At 41.4% G+C, this 20077-nt stretch overlaps 1 protein-coding gene across 4 annotated transcripts in view; it reads left to right on the top strand.

Moving 5' to 3' along the window:
* Window positions 1–20077, top strand: part of LOC106566896 (vitamin D3 receptor A) — a 112645-nt gene that overhangs the window by 79826 nt on the left and 12742 nt on the right. For all 4 annotated transcript variants that reach the window (XM_014135457.3, XM_014135458.3, XM_014135460.3 and 1 more), the window contains 5 exons: window positions 2274–2421; window positions 5674–5804; window positions 14053–14237; window positions 14470–14569; window positions 16621–16804. In XM_014135457.3, coding sequence (XP_013990932.1) covers window positions 2276–2421; window positions 5674–5804; window positions 14053–14237; window positions 14470–14569; window positions 16621–16804 — 746 coding nt within the window. In that variant the 5' untranslated portion in view covers window positions 2274–2275. The remainder of the gene's footprint in view (window positions 1–2273; window positions 2422–5673; window positions 5805–14052; window positions 14238–14469; window positions 14570–16620; window positions 16805–20077) is intronic.

The raw sequence follows: 20077 nt of genomic DNA, 5'->3' as shown, positions 1-20077 counted from the left end.
GAGTTTCTCCTAGCCACCGTTCTTCTACATCTGCATTGCTTGCTGTTTGGGGTTTTAGGCTGGGTTTCTGTATAGCACTTTGTGACATCGGCTGATGTAAAAAGGGCTTTATAAATACATTTGATTGATTGACCTACTCAAGGGTTATTCTTTAACTATTTTCTACATTGTAGAAAAATAGTGAATACATAAACTAGAAAATAACACATGGAATCATGTAGTTAACAATGTGTTAAACAAATCAAAATACATTTCAGATTCTTCAAAGTAGCCACCATTTACCTTGATAACAGCTTTGCACATTCTTGGCATTCTATCAACCGGCTTCCCCGGGAATGCTTTCACAACAGTCTTGAAAGAGTTCCCACATATGCTGAACTCCTGTTGGCTGCTTTTCCTTCACTCTGCGGTCCAACTCATCCCAAACCATCTCAATTGGTTTGAGGTCGGGGGATTGTGGAGTCCAGGTCATCTGATGCAGCATTCCATCAGTCTCCTTCTTGGTCAAATAGCCCTTACACAGCCTGGAGGTGTGTTGGGTCATTTGTCCTGTTGAAAAACAAATGATAGTCCCACTGTGTGCAAACCAGATGGGATGGCATATCACTGCAGAATGCTGTGGTAGCCATGCTGGTTAAGTGTGCCTTGAATTCTAAATAAATCAGACAGTGTCACCAAGAAAAGAGCCCCACATCATCACACCACCACCTCCATGCTTCACGGTGGGAACCACACATGCAGAGATCATCCGTTCACCGACTCTGCATCTCACAAAGACATGGCGGACAGATTTCCACCGGTCTAATGTCCATTGCTTGTGTTTCTTGGCCCAAGCAAATCTCTTATTGTTGGGGTGCTTTAGTAGTGGTTTCTTTGAAGCAATTCGACCATGAAGGCCATGCATTTATTTGGACTGCTATTTCTGAGGCTGGTAACTCTTATGAACTTATCCTCTGCAGCAGAGGTAACTCTGGGTCTTCCTTTCCTGTGGCGGTCCTCATGAGAGCCAGTATCATCATAGTGCTTGATGGTTTTTGCGACTGCAGTTGAAGAAACGTTCAAAGTTCTTGAAATGTTTTGGATTGACTAACCTTCATGTCTTAAAGTAATGGACTGTCGTTTCTCTTTGCTTATTTGAGCTGTTCTTGCCATAATATGGACTTGGTCTTTTTTCAAATAGGGCTATCTTCTGTATACCACCCCTACCTTGTCACAACACAACTGATTAAGAAGGAAAGAAATTCCACAAATTAACTTTTAACAAGGCACACCTGTTAATTTAAATGCATTCCAGGTGACTACCTCATGAAGCTGGTTGAGAGAACGTGGGAGTGGCTTCAGGACAAGTCTCAATTTCCTTGAGTGGCTCAGCCAGAGCCCGATCAAACATCTCTGGAGAGTCCTGAAAATAGCTGTGCCGCAATGCTCCCCATCCAATCTGGCAGAGCTTGAGAGGATCTGCAGAGAACAATGGGAGAAACTCCCCAAATACAGGTGTGCCAAGTCATACCCAAGAAGACTCGCAGCTGTAATCGCTTCCAAAGATGCTTCAACAAAGTACTGAGTGTTAAGGGTCTGAATACTTATGTAAATGTGATATTTCCGTTTTTTTGGAATATATATGTTTGCAAAATGTTAATCTGTTTCTGCTTCGTCATTATGGGGTATTGTGTGCGGATTGGTGAAGGGGGCGGGGGGGGAAGGATTCAATCCATTTTAAAATAAGGCTGTAACATAACAAAATGTGTGGAATGTCGAGGTGTCTGAAAACTTTCTGAATGCACTGTATGTGTAGGTGAAAGGCAGTAAACAGAACATTTTCATTTTCGGGCAAGTGATCATAATCTTTGGGCAACCTAAAAATACGCCTGACTTGTCTGACAGGAGAACTGCCCTTCAGTACTTGATTTCAATCGCTGCTACTAGGATATAATTTATTCTTCTCTGGTCTGTCCAGACAATGCCAGAGGGTCTTTGGAAATGAGAGGCAGAGTGAGATTGAAAAAGCTTTAGGCGTGTTACCTCTGGTGTGCATTACTTCACTGTTGTTTTTTTCATTGACAGGGCCAGATGGTGTGTTCGTGTTGACTCATTACATAGCCAATAACAGGCAGAATCATGGGGGTGTTCTTTTTATCTTATGCTAATTTCCCCAACACCTGTCCCTATAAAATTAGATGCAACAAATGCAACCTGTCTGATTCACATGGGAAGGACAAAGACCTGCGCCAGACCACTGATTACCAACTACTCTCTCCCCTCTCTCGTTGCAGTGATGGAGCCCATGGCTGTGAGCACCTCAGTGGTCGGGCCGGATGAGTTCAACCGCAACATGCCGCGCATCTGCGGCGTCTGCGGCGACAAGGCCACCGGCTTCCACTTCAACGCCATGACCTGCGAGGGCTGCAAGGGCTTCTTCAGGTGGGTACTGACCAGGACGGGGCATACCAGAAATGGTGGAACAGGAAGGATGGTCCAGGGTTGTGTTTGTTAGGCATCAAACAGATGAACACTGGGAGGGACTACCTGGACTTGTCTAATAAGAAATGCAAATTGTCCATTGTTTTGGCCTAATGAACATGATTTAGTGAAGAAGCTTGTTGGGCTCCAAGGCTTATAAAGTTCAAACAATTCACACCGTTTTGATCATTAGCTGAGGGATGTGGCTGGAGACATGTAACCACTCACATTTCCACAGACCGAGCTATCGATGCAAGTTCTGAGCATTCATGATATCAACATTATAGATTTAACCATGTTTTGAGGCCATTATGTTCTTCAAGAGTCAGTGGGTGTATGCATGTATTTAAATTAATCAATTAATTTAAATGGCTGAAGTGAATGTAGCAATCATGCCCCTTTAAGGCTCTATACTTCCCACATGTAGGAAGACAGACCACATTATCCAGGGATTAAAAAGGTAGCCTATTAGCCAGTTTTGAAAAGGGCACAAAAAATAAGTGATTGATACTCTGACAGCCTGAGATCCAACCCAAAACAACTCCACTATTGCTGCTTGTCCACATGGAAGCTTATTATCTGAAATCCTTTATCTTTTTAAAGATTGTGTAAGCTGGTGTTTTTGAGCAGGAACAAGATCATGTATTTTTGTTTAACACTAGAACCGCTAAAGCAGTCGTCATTTTCACTGCTCATGATTTTTAAGAAATGTCTGCCATGCCCCCCTCCATCCTTGACTTTCCCTGAATACGTTTATATAACACTGTCGGTGTTAGAATCTTAATATCACAAGCAGAACTGGAGTTATAACCAGTTTTAGGTGGGCATATAACAGATTAAATAAATTAAGTAAAGTATCAAATCACTAATTGTGAATGAGGAACAGGAAGGGCCATGGCTCCCGAGTGGCGCAGTACAATATAAGGGAAGGGAGAAAGCCACTTAGAATTCATGTGTTGCCATCCTAGGGTCATGCACTACCCATAAAGCATATTTAGAACTTTTATTATTCAAAAACATAAAATAGTCATACCGCTAATTAGGGTTCTTAGCCTAATGATGAGCTTTGTGTGCACTATGGTGTTGAACGCTGTGCTGTTGTCACTGTGGAGTGGGCAGTGTGGAGTACAATAGAGATTGTGTGATCTGTTGGTGCGGTATGCAAATTGAAGTGGGACAATATTTCTGGGATGATGGTGTTGTGAGCCATCACCAGCCTTTCAAAGCTTTTCCTGGCTACAAATGGAAATGCTACGGGGCAGTAGTCATTTAGGCCGGTTACCTTGCCGTTCTTGGCCACAAGGATGATGGTAATTTGCTTGAAACATGTAGTTGAAAATGTCAGTGTAGACTTTTGCCAGTACGCGTCCTGGTAATCCATCTGGCCTTTTGAATGTTAACATGTTTTAAAGGTCTTACATGGTCTACGGAGAGCATGATCACACAGTTGTCCGGAACAGCTGGTGCGCTCATGAATGGTTCAGTGTTGCTTGCTACAAAGGCAGTATAGAAGGCATTTAGCTCGTCTGGTAGGCTCGCTTCACTGGGCAGCTCACGGCTGAGTTTCCCTTTATAATCTGGGATAGTTTGCAAGCCCTGCCTCATCCGACGAGCGTCAGAGCTAGTGTAGTATTAAATCTTAATCCTGTATTGACACTTAGCCAGTTTGATGGTTCGTCTGAGGGCGTAGCAGGATTTCTTATAAGCGTCTGGATTAGTGTCTCGCTCCTTGAAAGCAGTAGCTCTAGCCTTTAGCGCAGTGCTGCCTGTACTCCATGGCTTCTGGTTGGGATATGTACATTCAGTCACTGTGAAGCCTGTGACTGATGAGGTATACTCCTTAATGCCGTCGGCTAAATCCCAGAACATATTCCAATCAAATATTACCCTGAGATAGCGTGCGTAATTGTACATGCTGAACACCTTTTAAAATCTGGGAAAATATCCACCATGGGCAGCAGGTGAGCGAGTGTCGGTGAATGTGGTGATGAGGCTTGTGGACCTTTATGTTGGCAAGGGGAGAAATGTCACCATGGACAATGGAGAACCTGAGACTATTATGCTCTACTGACAAAGTCAGTGTTTCAATCAAGTGAAAGTTATGAAAATTGTGTCAACTGTTAGGACAAGGAATAACCTCTAAATGAAATCCAACTGATGCCATTGCATGAAGATGCACACAAGCACGACCTGACAGTTGACCATTTTTGACTGCTGTCATATCGACACTTACGGTACATTCGGAAAGTTTTCAAATCGTCTTCACTTTTTCCACATCTTGTTACGTTTCAGCCTTATTCTGAAATATGTTTTTAAACTAAGACTGTAACATAACAAAATGTGAAGGGGTCTGAATACTTTCCAAATACACTGTGCTTCCAACACCTGTATATCTTATAAGTAAAGGGAAAATTGTTTGCCATAGACAAAGCTATTGCTGCTGAATTAAAAGCTGAGCTGTTTCCCTTCGATTTTTTTCATTCACATTTTTTTGGAAACATCAAGAAAACATCTTAACATCTAAAAACTCTGGGGTTGTATCTACAGGGTTCATAGTGATTGAAGTAGTTATACTGCAGGGCAGAAAGCACCCCAAATAGTTTCATTATCATAACACCATCAAGACTACTTATTGCAGCTCGGGAAAATGTAACCAATGTATGTGGATTACAGAAAGTGCCGACAGGAAAGGAGAAAATGCCAGGCTGTGTGTCTTTCTCAGACATCAGGTTCTCATTAAACAAAACTCTTAGTCAGTGGTCCTCTCATGTCTGCCATGCTTAATTTGTTAACTATTTGGGAGAAAGGGCAACAGACACCTGTTGAAACCCCTGTTTGTGTGTGGGGGGAACAAGAGGGACTCTAGTCCTCTACAGATCTGTGTGTTTTATCATTTTTGTGTTAAACTATTTCTAAACTGTGCGTGCGCCTCCGGTGCTTGCAGCAATTGGGAGGCTGTATTTCTGTTTTTCTGTTACAATGGCACGCTATGTGACTGCTCATGAAATGTTTCTTTTTACTGTGGTGGTGGGGGGGGGTGGTAGTGTGGCGTTAGAATTCAGTGTTTTTCTGTGTCTGAATGTAATCCAGTTGAGTAATAATCCCGTCTGCCTTCCATTTCCTGTAAAATAGCAATATTAGCAGCACGGTTTTAATGCATCTTCCTCTTTTTAATGTGCTAGTGAGCCAGCTCTGTCTATCTGCCTCCACCAGACGCAGCATGAAGCGGAAGGCCAGTTTCACCTGCCCCTTCAACGGAAGCTGCTCCATCACCAAGGACAACCGGCGCCACTGCCAGGCCTGCCGGCTCAAACGCTGCGTGGACATGGGCATGATGAAGGAGTGTGAGTGCTCAGACACCTGATTTCTAACTGGTCATAAATACAGTAACTTCAGCCCTTTTAAGTGCTTGGCTCATTCTGGCTGAAGACTATCTACATCATGTAAACCTAAAGTAAAAGAGCAATACAGATGTACAGTACACTCTACTGTACAGTATGTTACACATAATCATCTTTGCCTGGACATGCTGTTTCTTTTTTAGATGTTTGTGTTGCTTTCAGCCAGAAAAATAGAACAGGGTTGTACTGTATTTTACGTTCTTTACCGACTTAGAAAATATGGGGATGTTTCAAAAATATTCCCCAACATTTGCTGGCTACGGTCATAGAATCCTTCTTTATAAAATGCCCTCCAGTTTACCATGCTTCAACACCAACAAGTCAGCAGGGTTATGGAAATAAACAAGCTGTGCATTTTAAGGTGACAGAGAGGGGTGAAGGAGGGGATTGCGAAATAAAGACCAGTCCAACAATGCTCCGACTGCTTCTGTGTAGCCTAGCCCGCAAGCAGTCAAGCCTAAATGAGGCCCCTGGAAAAGGAAAAGGGATCTAAACAGCTAAAATGGCCTCTTTGTCTGCACCAGCGCTAAAGCTCCAGGCCACAGTGCTGCCTGGCACAGCATGCCCCAGTCATGTGGGTACTCACTCATGTGAAAACAATAACATGTGGCATACCCTGAAATATTCCAGACGGGTGTGGCATGGAGTGAGACTTGCGATTGGATGAGAGCGGCGACTCTGCAACCAATTGTCGAGCTAGGTTCAGGTTGATGTGGACACAAGTGCAGGCGGTTATGTAAAGTAGAATGTTGATGTTAAATGCTCTTTGAAGTTTTCCTGTTGGTCCTCTTTTTTTTTTAGAGTGATACAGTTACCGTATGTGGCTGATATAGCACTATATTCTCTTGAATGAATCATGTTGAATGCTACAGATGAGAGTTGAAGGTCATAACCAGTGGGTGTTGTCGTAACGCTTTAATTGGTCAATCCAAGGCCTCGCCTCTATATAGTTTGTTGCTTTTTCAAGGCATCGCTGCCTTGCTGAGGATCCAGCCACATTGTCTGCAGTTGATAGTGTGTGCCAAGACAACAGAGCAGGCCTGCCCACTCTGCCCCCTACCAAATCAGTGAGGAGTACACAATTATCCACACTCCCTTATGCTACAGGGTTAACAGGAGGGCAGCCAGAAATAGCCCCTCTGTGCTCATTCTGCAAAGAGGTGAAATTAAATGACTAGTATTGAAATTAAATTACTACAAGACCAAACGGCTCACTCAATCAAGCCTGATTGTCTTGGAAGTTTAAAATCAAAGCTTGCTTTCCTATAATTGAAAAGCTTGAAAAGGTAGTGAAATGGGATAATGTCTTAGTGTGGGCAGTGCCTAAAGAATCCAAGACTTTACCTTGTATGCAGTACAAATCACATTATTGTGGGAGCACCTTTGAGTATTAATTAGGCTGTTTTGAGAAGGTTTGAATCCTAAGCAACCTGCCTACACATTGTTTGTTTGATGTACAATAGACTAACATAACTACTGTATTAGGTCAAAGCTGTGTGCTGGTAAACCTTGGTAAAACATGGGTGAAGTATGTATGTATGGTGGTGCTTGTGAATTTCTTTTCCTTTTTGGCTTCAGATCAATGCCTACTTCTCACTTCAGTTTTTTGTTTCTAGTTAATAGATAGGGATAGTTATTGTGATGTTGATGATAAAGTATTACAATACCACACTACGTTCAGTAGTGATAGGCAAGGCAAGTGGCCCGTAATTATGATCTTTTAAAAATATTTTCTGTGGACTTAATCTTTTATGCTTAATCTTTGAAATCCAATTGAGGATCGCTCTCCCTCCCTCCCAGCATCTCAATCCTCCGCCATGGCGATCCAGGCACTAGACTAATTACTAAATGTGGACACATTATGTGGTAAACAGCTCGATTTTTCTGGCCTTAGCCGGCTGTCTGTCACCTCAGTGCTGTGCCAGCAATACAGAAGGCACTGTGAAATACTATCTAGACAGCGCAGCAGACAATAACTGGCAAATTCTGGGAAATCACCACTGTTGGCTAGATTGGGTGCGTCGGCAGTCCTTTTGACTATGCCATGCTAGATGGGCTACGAAGTGTCCCATTCTGGCTTGATGTCAACCAGCCAGTAACAGTAAGACAGTCTATGATGGAGTAAGGGTGGTCCACCTCTAGTTCTGAACATGTCTCCATTGTGGATAATCTTTAAATATGGCTCTAGATTAAATCAAAGCAAAGACTTGTAGATGACCTGGAGCCCGTGGGTTTGGCGACGAATATGAAGCGAGGGCCAGCCAACGAGAGCATAGAGGTCGCAGGGGTGGGTAGTGTATGGGGCTTGGTGACAAAACGGATGGAACTGTGATAGACTGCATCCAATTTGCTGAGTAGAGTGTGGGAGGTTATTTTGTAAATGACATCGCCAAAGTCAAGGATCGGCAGGATAGTCAGTTTTACGAGGGTATATTTGGCAGCAAGAGTGAAGGATGCTTTGTTGCGAAATAGGAATCCGATTCTAGATTTAATTTTGGATTGGAGATGCTCAATGTGTCTCTGGAAGGAGAGTTTAGTCTAACCAGACACCTAGGTATTTGTAGTTGTCCACATATTCTAAGTCAGACCCGTCCAGAGTAGTGATGCTGGACGGGCGGGCAGCGATCGGTTGAAGAGCATGCATTTAGTTTTACTTGCATTTAAGAGCAGTTGGAGTCCACGGAAGGAGAGTTGTATGGCATTGAAGCTCGTCTGGAGGTTAGTTGCACAGTGTCCAAAGAAGGGCCAGAAGTATACAGAATGGTGTTGTCTGCATAGAGGTGGATCAGTAAATCACCAGCAGCAATAGCGACATCATTGACGTATACAATACTTACAGTACCAGTCAAAAGTTTGGACACTTCAAGGGTCACTTTACTCATTCAAGGGTTTTTCTACATTGTAGAATAATAGTGAAGACATCAACTGAAATAACATCAAAAAAGTGTTAAACAAATAGCCACACTTTGCCTTGATGACAGCTTTGCACACTCTTGGGAATTCTCTCAACCAGCTTCATGAGGTAGTCACCTGGAATGCATTTCAATCAATGCCTTGTTAAAAGTTCATTTGTTACTTTTCGTTCCTTAATGCATTTGAGCCAATCGGTTGTGGTGTTAAAAGGTAGGGGTGGTATACAGAAGATAACCCTACTTGGTAAAAGTCCATATTATGGCAAGAACAGCTCAAATAAGCAAAGAGAAACGACAGTCCATCATTACTTTAAGACATGAAGGTTAGTCAATCCAAAACATTTCAAGAACGTTTCTTCAAGTGCAGTCGCAAAAACCATCAAGCGCTATGATGAAACTGGCTCTCATGAGGAACGACACAGGAGAGGAAGACCCAGAGTTACCTCTGCTGCAGAGGATAAGTTCATTAGAGTTACCAGACTCTGCAGCCCAAATAAATGCTTCCGAGTTTTAGTAACAGGCACATTTCAACAAAACTGTTCAGAGGAGACTGCGTTAATCAGGCCTTCATGGTCGAATTGCTGCAAAGATACCACTACTAAAGGACACCAATAAGAAGAAGAGACTTGCTTGGGCCAAGAAACATGAGCAATGGACATTAGACCAGTGAAAATCTGTCCTTTGGTCTGATGGTTCCAGATTTTTGGTTCCAGCCGCTGTGTCTTTGTGAGACGCAGAATAGGTGAACGGATGATCTCTGCATATGTGGTTCCCACCTTGAAGCATGGAGGTGTGATGGTGCTTTGCAGGAAACAGTCAGTGATTTATTTAGAATTCAAGGCATACTTAACCAGCATGGCTACCACAGCATTCTGCAGCGATACGCCATCCCATCTGGTGTGTGCATCATTTGTTTTTCAACAGGACAATGACCCAAAACACACCCAGGCTGTGCAAGGGCTATTTGACCAAGAATGAGAGTGATGGAGTGCTGCATCCGAAACCAATTGAGTTGGTTTGAGATGAGTTGGGCCACAGAGTGAAGGAAAAGCAGCCAATAAGTGCTCAGCATATGTGGGAACTCCTTCAAGACTGTTGGAATAGCATTCCTCATGAAGCTGGTTGAGAGAATTCCAAGTGTGCATAGTGGTCGTCAAGGCGCATGCTGGCTACTTTTGAAGAATCTCAAATATACACTTTTGGTTACTTTTTGATTCCATATATTATTATTTTATAGTTTTGATGTCTTCACTATTATTCTACAATGTGTAAAAATAGTAACAATAAAGAAAAACCCTTGAATGAGTAGGTGTATCCAAACTTTTGACTGGTGCTGTGTGTAAATATGATATTGTTTATTTTGATAAATTTGCAAAGTATTTTATATATATTTTTTAAATGATTGGGTATTGTGTGTAGATTGGTGAGGGGAATTTGTTTTTAATTCATTTTGAGGCTGTAATGTAATACATTGTGCAAAAAGTGAAGAGGTCTGAATACTTTCTGAATGCACTGCATAACACGAGCCAGCTGCCTGGTTGTGGTTACAGTCAGCTCCCAAAGACTGTTTTATAAACTTATTTTCGTTCAATTTGCTGTTCACAGTGGGAAGACTATTGGCAAATGATAGACAAAAACATAAAATACATTCTACCACTGGCACAGCTGCTGTTAACTTGATCTGTCAGCATGTGAGCATGAAACGGCCAACATTTGTTTTACAGTTGCGTAATTCCTTTTCTGACAAGGGTAGTCCGGAAAGCTTTTTGCATGAATAACGCAAAAGCCATTTTGTGCAAATGAAGTGAGCAGAAGTTTCTAGAAAGCATCAGGCATGACAGGAATATCTTGCTGTGAAGCTGATTCACATGTGACTCACTTAGAAAAGGCATTTAGTTGCTGTTTATCTACAAGGCTAACTTGTAGCAGTTACATGACTACACCTACCACGTGCATATTGATTTTGTTCATCCACACCGGACGCCATCATGACATGCAGGTTAAAATATCAAAGCCAACTGTGAACCAACTACACTGAACAAAAATAGAAACGCAACATGCAACAATTTCAAAGATTTAACGGAGTTACAGTTTCTATAAGGAAATCAGTCAATTTAAATAAAGTAGGCCCTTATCTATGGATTTCACATGACTGGGAATACAGATATGCATCTGTTAGTCACAGATACCTTGAAATCAAGGTAGGGGTGTGGATCAGAAAATCAGTCAGTATCAGGTGTGACCAACGTTTGCCTCATAGCGCGACACATCTCCTTCACGTATAGTTGATCAGGCTGTTGATTGTGGTCTGTGGAATGTTGTCCCACTCCTATTCAATGGCGAAGTTCCTTGATATTGTCGGGAACTATAACACGCTATCGTACACATCGATCCAGAACATCCCAAACAGGCTTAGTGGGTGACATGTCTGGTGAGTATGTAGGCCACTAAAACAACGTTGGTTGTGGCATGTGGTTTTGAAATTATCTTCCAACTGCAAGCTCCCTCAACTTGAGACATCTGTGGTGTTGTGTGACAACATTTTAGTGGCCTTTTATTGTCCCTAGCCAGCACAAGGTGCACCTGTGTAAAGATCATTCTGTTTAATCAGCTTCTTGATATGCCAAACCTTTCAGGTGAGTGGATTATTTTGGCCACGGAGAAATGCTCACTAACAGGCATGTAAACAAATTTGTGCACACAATTTGAGAGAAATAAGCTTTTGTGGTTTTAGAATATTTCTGGGATCTTTCATTTCAGCTTATGAAACATGGGACCAGCAGTTTACATGTTGCTTTATATTTTTGTTCAGTATAGTTTTAGGATTTCTTGTGGTTTCTTCCTAATTGTTCCTATGTGGGGTGCTCTACATTTAGAAGATGAGCACCATCTTTTGAGCAGTTTCTTTGGGAGCTTATCTTGTGTTTGTGCATTGGGCTATTAAACCAGCCTGTTTTAGATGCCCAGCCAATGAATGTGTGAACACAAGCTGTCGCCCAACAAAGACCACCCGGTGAGCGCGGTGAGCGCGCTGAGCGGTGAGCGCGCTAGTTGGCAGCTCCGCTCGCTGAATGATTAGTGAGCCCTTCTAGTGCTTGAATGTAAGTGCCTAGTTTCTTGGGTTTTAATGGTGATGTTAAATGTGACTCTTCAAGGAAAAGTGATGGTGGCCAAAGTAAAATCTAGTGTATTTTTATCATTGCCGGACTTTGCTGCTCCACATTAGTTGTCAGTTCAGGTTATTTGTTCATGGACTGTTGCTGCCTGCTGGGTGTTTCATTGATGTTTGGTTCTATACTGTAATTCCATAATTGACAGAATTCTATGGATCTTTGCTGGATCTCCACTCAGCAGATGAGTTTTCTCACTTGGGTTGAAATCTGACATGAAGAGACCCCACATGACTTTCCAGTCTAGGTGGCATTGTTGTTCCCCACAGGAGGGAGGAACACTTTACTACGACATAGGCCTACTTTTGTATTTTGGCAAATCCTTTTACATGTTGCCTTTTTATATTTTTGTTCAATATATATTAATTTGGGGGCATGTCAAACACATGAAACATTCATGGACATTTAGCTAGCTTACTATTGCTAGCTAGTTTGTCCTGGTAGATGAACATTGGGTTGTTATTTTAACTGAAATGTATTATGGTCCTTTTTTGTTGTTGTTGCTGAATCTGTAGAATTCTGACCCATGTCTGGGCATCGAACATCAAGCTGCACATCTAGCCATCCTGTTTTGAGCCAATTTATTTGAACAGTCTGTTTTTATATATGCTATTGCAAAAAATATAATTTGACGGTTATAGTTAGGCTCTCCATTAGACAACGCAAAAAAAATGATCATTAGTTTGTTACTGTAGGCTATATGTAAAAACAAAACCACAACACCTCAATTTACCATCAAATGCATTCATATTTTAAGGCAGGTCTTTAGAATCATATATATATATATATATATATATATATATATATATATATATATATATATATATATATATATATATATATATAATCTGTGCTTAATAGCCTATGGCTATGCTTCCACAAGTGCTCACATGTAGAACATATTGAATAGCGGCTGTAATGCTCTACAAAACAAATATATTTTGAAAAATAGAGCCCATGCCGTAATTATATATTTTTTGCAAATGTATGTTTTAGAAATCGTAGAACCTGTTCTTTCCGATATGTTATGAAATCAAAACGTCTTAACCTGCCTGAAGGATGATTTGGAAAAAGTAGCTTTTTTGGTGAGCTCTGTTCCCTTTGTGATTTACCTGCACTGCAGTCTCTTCACAAGGGAATTAATAATATTCTCACCCATCAGACTATAGTCAATGTAATCTTGTCTTTAGGCTACATCTATTATTATAGGCCTATGTGTGAAATTAGTTTTGATATAGTTTAGGTGTAGACAACTTGTGAAGGAAGAGCATGGGGGAAATAACATGTCCTCATAAAAACTCTAAACAGTGTGTTGAATAGGACTGGTGTTTAAAATGTTAAATTCATGACCTCAAAATAATGCTCTCTGACTAGTTGCTGTAGTTATCTAGCATTAATCTCTCTTCGTTCATCTTTCAAATACCCACGTGGGGTCGTATGCTCCTGAAAACCAATGAGTAGATGGGAGAAGCGGGACTTGCAGCGCTTCAAGTGTCTCACCTAGATCCAAGTTCTGTTTTAGTGCTTGGCTACGCAGACACTCGGTCACACGTGTGACTGGTGTGGCTGAAATGATGTCTACATTTTATTTTGTAACGCTCGCAAACGCAATGTGTCCGGTGAGGTTTGCATGTTAGCCTCTGTCTGGTACATTTGATATGATTATTTGTTTCATCGGTTGAAACTAAAATTGGCTTCTAGTTTAGTTTCCATATATTTACTAATGTATAGTTGATAGCCTCTGTCTGGTATATTTCTACATTGCTTTGTGTATCATCTTGTAGTAGTTTACCGCAGTATGGAATTTGGCATTATGTATGTTTGTTTGAGAAACAGAACAGCTCAGATGACACTTGTTGGTGCTAATGGTGGTTCTCCTTGGAAGAACATAAGCCTACACGCATTCTACTGTGTCTTGTTTCAACCCTCTCTCATAGCTGCTGTTTGTGTGACGAAAACTATCAACTAGTGATAGAAACTCACTTAATTGACCACTGTTGTCAGGAGATCTGAGAGAGGCTCCTGTGAAAGGCAATCAGGCTAGCTGTGTTACCTCTTTCCCACCACTCCTCTTCTCACCTGTCTCCCCTTCGCCTTCCTCTCCCCCAGTCATCCTGACAGATGAGGAGGTGCAGAGGAAGAAGGATCTGATCCAGAAGAGGAAGGAGGAGGAGGCGGCGCGGGAGGCCCTGAGACCAAGGCTGAATGACGAGCAGAGCCAGGTCATCGCGTCATTGGTGGAGGCACACCACAAGACCTACGACGACTCCTACTCCGACTTCTCACGCTTTAGGGTCTGTACTGATCGAAATATGCTTAGCCACTCACGTTCTCACTTTTTTTGCTGTATATATTTTATTGCGATATGAAATCACAGCTATTGCATGACATGCATTTAATGTTTTACCATTTTCAATTCAAGTGATTCTGGGTCTGTTGTTTTGTCAATCACTCCCATGTGCACTTCACAAGATAGACACAATGTGTTTTTGCTATATGTTAAATGCATGTGTTGTGTGTTTGCAGCCCCCGGTGCGAGGGGGCCCAGTAACACGCAGTGCCAGTCGTGCAGCCTCCCTTCACTCGCTGTCAGATGCCTCCTCAGACTCCTTCAACCACTCACCAGGTGAGGGGGACATGCGCAGGCACACAGTATACATGCACCACAATCACATGTTCCATTAACATGATGAGCAAGACTACTCTTGTCGTCATTGACAAGTCTCTCCAAATGTCTTGAGTCAAGTAAAGTATTCATCCCTTTTGTTGAGGCAAGCCTAAATAAGTTCAGGAGTAAAAATGTGCTTAACAAGTCACATAATAAGTTCCATGGACTCTGTGCAATAATAGTGTTTTTATAACTACCTATTCTCTGTACCCCACACATACAATTATCTGTAAGGTCCCTCAGTCGAGCAATGCATTTCAAACACAGATTCAACCACAAAGACCAGGGAAAGAAGGGCACCTATTGGTAGAAGGGTAAAATAAAAAATCTGACATTGAATATCTCTTTGAGCATGGTGAAGTTATTACTTATACTTTAATGTATCAACACACCCAGACACTACAAAGATACCGGGGTCCTTCCTAACTCAGTTGCCAGAGAGGAAGGAAACCACTCAGGGATTTCACCATGAGGTCAATGGTGACTTTAAAACAGAGTTTAATGGGTGTGATAGGAGAAAACTGAGGATGGATAGTTACTTACACAATACTAACCTAAATGACAGAGTGAAAAGAAGGAAGCTTGTACAGAATACAGATATTCCAAAACTTGCTTTCTGTTTGCAATAAGGCACTAAATGTGGCAAAGAAATTCACTATGTCCTGAATATAAATTGTTTAGGGCAAATCCAACACAACACATCCCTGAGTACCATTCTTCATATTTTCAAGCATGGTGGTGGCTGCATCATGTTATGGGTATTCTTGTCATCGGCAAAGACTAAGGAGTTTTTTAGGATATAAATAAACTGAATAGAGCTAAGCACAGGAAAAATCCTAAAGGGAAAACCTTGTTGTCTGCTTTCCAAACAGAGTGGCTTCTGTCCATTAAGGTGACATTACCTTTCAGCAGGACAATATCCTAAAACACAAGGCCAAGTCTACACTGGAGTTCCTTACCAAGATGACGTTGAATGTTCCTGAGTGGCCTAGTTACAGTTTTGACAAATCGGCTTGAAGATCTATGCATAGACTTGAAAATGGCTGTCTAGCAATGATCAACAACCAACTTGAGGGCGCTTGAAGAATTTTAATGAAAGAAATGTGCAAATATTGCACATTCCAGGTGTACAAAGCTCTAAGAGACTTACCCAGAATGACTCACAGCTGTAATTGCTGCCAAAGGTGATTGTACCATGTATTGACTCAGGGTGGTGAATACTTATGTAAATTAGATTTCTCTATATACTTTTCATAACATTTGGTCAAATTCATATTAAAAAAAAATCCAGCTGTAACACAAAATTGGTATCAGTCTAGGGGTATGATTACTGTTACTGCAGTAGGCTATAGGCCTATTTCAATCATATTGAAATACATTTAATGTTCAATAAATTGAGTTCTGTTTTGTTACTTGTATGTTACTGTCTGTAAATTGTCTGAATATATTTCATAATGTATAGCCTTTAATGTGCGGTAAGCATTAGAATTGTATTGAATAAGCATTAGAGTAAGCTGCCTCAATATTTGCAGCCGTAGGTGGTAATATCTCTCTGGGAGCTGATCCGTTGTAGGTAATGTGAGTAATACTAATGTTAAGATGAGATTTGAATTGAGAAAGATGATCTGAGAGAAGCACTGCCTTTTCTTTCGATCTAATCAGTATCGACACATGCTCCAACGACGCATTTGTAGTGTCTGTTCTCTTTGCGTGGTGTTTTGGGAAACGCGTGTTATATCTTCGGCTGTTGTAGGAAAGATGTGTCGTTAAAGCTCTCATAAGCCTAAGTTACATCGCTTTCGGGAAACTGGGCCCTGGAAGAGTTGAATGGCCTTTTGTACCATTTCATTGTAAACCTTTTGCTTCCTTTAGCAACCATTTATTGCCACTGACATCTCTCCCTCGCTCACATTCCCCATGATCTCTTACATTTATCCTTTCTCTTTATTATTGAACACCTCTCTTTCTACCATCTCCATTAAACACCTTTATTCTCTCTCCCTGTGTAGAGTCAGTGGACACCAAGCTGATGAAATTCAGCAGTCTGTTGATGATGTACCAGGACAGTGCAGGCAGCCCAGACTCCAGTGAGGACGATGGCTCCAAGCTCTCCATGTTACCCCACCTGGCTGACCTGGTCAGTTACAGCATCCAGAAGGTCATCGGCTTCGCTAAGATGATCCCTGGCTTCAGGTGGGACTCTTTGCATATCATGTGCCTTCTCTGGTCTGGGGTCAGTTGTACATTTTGCCCACTAATGGTTAAGGTTAGGATTGTACGTAGTAGAAAATTCACCCCGGAGCCCTACAATTGTACATTAAAGGGATTGTGTAGGACCTACACAAATGATTGCTCCACCATATTCTTTATCTTTAATTAGGCAATTACACAACATGTTGATCTGGAGGTGGATGTCTGTCAGGCTCCTTCTGTCCATTAAGCCGGTAGTAGTTATTTCTGTGGGTGGACGACTTCATTAATTGCATAGCTACAAGCTTTGGTACAGTGTTATTGTGTGTGTGTGTGTGTGTGTGTGTGTGTGTGTGTGTAAGGCATTTGATAAACACTTAGGGCCTCCGGCGGGTACTGCTCAGTGCTCTTCCTGGAATACGCTGGAACAGAGTGATTGCATCACATGACGTGTTCAGTTAAGGTTCCCAATCCGTCCCCAGATGTATGCAGTCAGTGAACATGTTGTACAGAACATGCCATGAATACATATTCACAACAAGTTGTTTCATGTTTAACATGTGGTTCCAACAAAGCAGTAATGATGTCCTCGGCATGGGGAAGGGTGTGCCAGACAAATGTAACATTCATAGACTCACTAGTAGAGTTGATTTACTGCGGGAATGAATCCTCATTCTCAAAATGACTAAATGCGGAAAGGCCAAAGTCAAATATGCGTAGGGAAGTGGTAAACTCTCGTACTGTGGAAAATTGTACATTTTACTGACCTGCGTTTGAGTCATTCCTGCACCCTCTCCCCAATAGTTGATCTCCATGAACTATCAAAGCCTATGCGCCGTGCTTACAGTACTTATTTGAACTTCGGTCTCAGAAAGCATTCAGGGAAATGGCTGAAACCTGTATTTGTGATGAAGGGTTAGATCACAGGTGTAAATGGATCTCTCTCGCCAGTCATATCAGTCGGGGTTGCATGTATTCAGGATTCCCATTCAGTTACAGGATCTGTTTAGAATGACCTGGCTGGCTGTGTGTTTGCCTGGCAGCCTTTGTTAGTGTGGCTCTGTGGCTCATGACTCAGTCGTTGGCAGGGAGACTGCCTGTTCCCCAGCAGTCAGGTGCTGTACGGGCACAGCGGATCAAGATTCCCAGTAATTAGGTGTGCGTGTTGAAAGCAAAACAACTTAAGAAATTGGACATACCTTTTCTTATTATTTACCTTTGCTGGCACCTGTAGCACCAAAACAACTGTAAAAGCTACCAGTCTTCAGGTTGCTAGGAAAAAGTTTTATTACTACTTATACTTTTCGCACAACAACGTTTGCATATATCCCAATGTATTTAAATGGCTATAGGTTTGAATGGGAAAAATTCTGCTCGCTTCTAGTGACTAGTCTTCAACCATTTAAGCTAGAAACGCCATTCAAACTTTCAAATGTGCGAAACATTCTGGAATAATGTGCTTGTATACAGATTTTTATAACCATGTAACCATTTGTTTCACATGTACAGACTGACTCAATTTAGTTTGTGGAAAGACTGACACTTTTTTAACTATAACCATTTTAAATTTGCATAAGCCCCATATACTTTAAAGGCAACATTTGGATTCGCCACCGATCTCAGTCCTCTTTAAAGTGAACTCTGGGGGGGAAAAAAAGAATCTGCTCTTGATTTTGAATGAGGACTCAACTCTTTTGCCACTTAATTTAACCTATTTTGTGGTCTGAGTCCTCTTTGCATTCACATTGCTATGATTAGAAAGGGACCAATGTCTTTTTTTTTTTAATTCTGTCAATGCACTGGGTCTTTACAAAGTGCAGGACAAGCCATTCCATCAGAACGTGTTATCGGACAGCTACATATAACACTTGCATTTTGGAAGCTAATAGATTGTATTATTTTAAAAGTTGAGACATAATAGTTGTAATTGGAAGATATTATTGTAATGTAAATATTATTGTTAACCGACTACATAGCAGATTAAATAATGCTGTAATTGAAAAATGTAAACCCAATGTAGGCTACTGCAACTTTAAATGCTAGAATAGATTTTGTAAAAACACACATGGCTTATGATGCTAATACTATTCACTCAAGCTTACTAAATTAGCCTGCTATAATATCTCCACACCTACAAACCACCACAAAATAGCTCACTATAACCAGAGAAGAAGAGGCAAAGTGACAATCTGTCTGTGTGAAAATACAAGGTTAACCAATGGAACTGGGGATTTTTTGTATGGAGGTTAATGGGAAACATAAAATTGAATTGCTAATTTGCTATGCAAGGTTTATTTGATCGAATAGAATTTTAGGTTTTTGTGAATGTGCGCACGTGGTACGGCAACTTTGAGACAAACTACTTTATCACGGAGTTGTGCATGTTGTTCACGTGTGTATCTGCCCTCTCATTGGCTAGAATGTTCCCGACTAATCCTACCGTCTCCCACCTGCCTTCCGCCTTTGCAGACGTATTCCCATAGTTAGAGCAGTCAGTCCAGTATCTTGTTAGTATATAGATAATCTTTGCCAATACTAACCAGTTGGCCTATGAAAACCATATTACTACTGCAGTCACAACCACTACAGTGCGACCATTTTACTTGCATATGTGCCTAAATATTTTGGTGTTAGACCTGGTATTTAAATTTTGGAGCACCAGTGTGCTGAGAAAAATGAAGGATTCTAGCTTTATTACCTCGAATATTTTCATTGTGCTCCTAAATTTCTTGGTGTGTGCCTCCATTTTCCGTCTACCACTACTACCACTACTCTTTCACAACCATATACTTCAAGACTAGCAAGTACACACATTTACCTCAGGTAATGTCATTTTCTAGTTTGGTATTAACCTTGGTACGGGTGTGTGAATATGGATGGGGAGAGATGTGGGTGGAGGGGTAGAACAGCATGCCCCTGTGTGCTCATGCTCAAAAGAAAACAGTGGAATGCCGTCGTCCTGGTAACCATATGCATTGTACATCTTGTCCTTCCTGTTTCTCTCGTCCCCTAGAACATTCTAGAGAACAGTGCTGATTCACTCATCCTGTCAGAAGACACGTCTGTGGGTACAAAAAATAAAAATGAGAATGAGATGGAAATTTTGTTTTCTTCAGACAATCCTGCAATTCCAGTTTCAAGGATAAGAACTACTTTTTTTTGTTAGGAAGTAAAAGAAAGGCATTGTCCAATGGACTCCAAGATTCCAGCCTAGGTATGGTGTTATGCTGATTCCCTCATATTTTGGTACCAATGGAACTCAGTCTTTAAATCTCT

This window comes from Salmo salar, chromosome 13 (assembly GCF_965601325.2).
Source record: "Salmo salar chromosome 13, fSalSal1, whole genome shotgun sequence".
NCBI classification, from domain to species: domain Eukaryota; kingdom Metazoa; phylum Chordata; class Actinopteri; order Salmoniformes; family Salmonidae; genus Salmo; species Salmo salar.
This window is presented reverse-complemented; position numbering and strand designations above follow the sequence as displayed.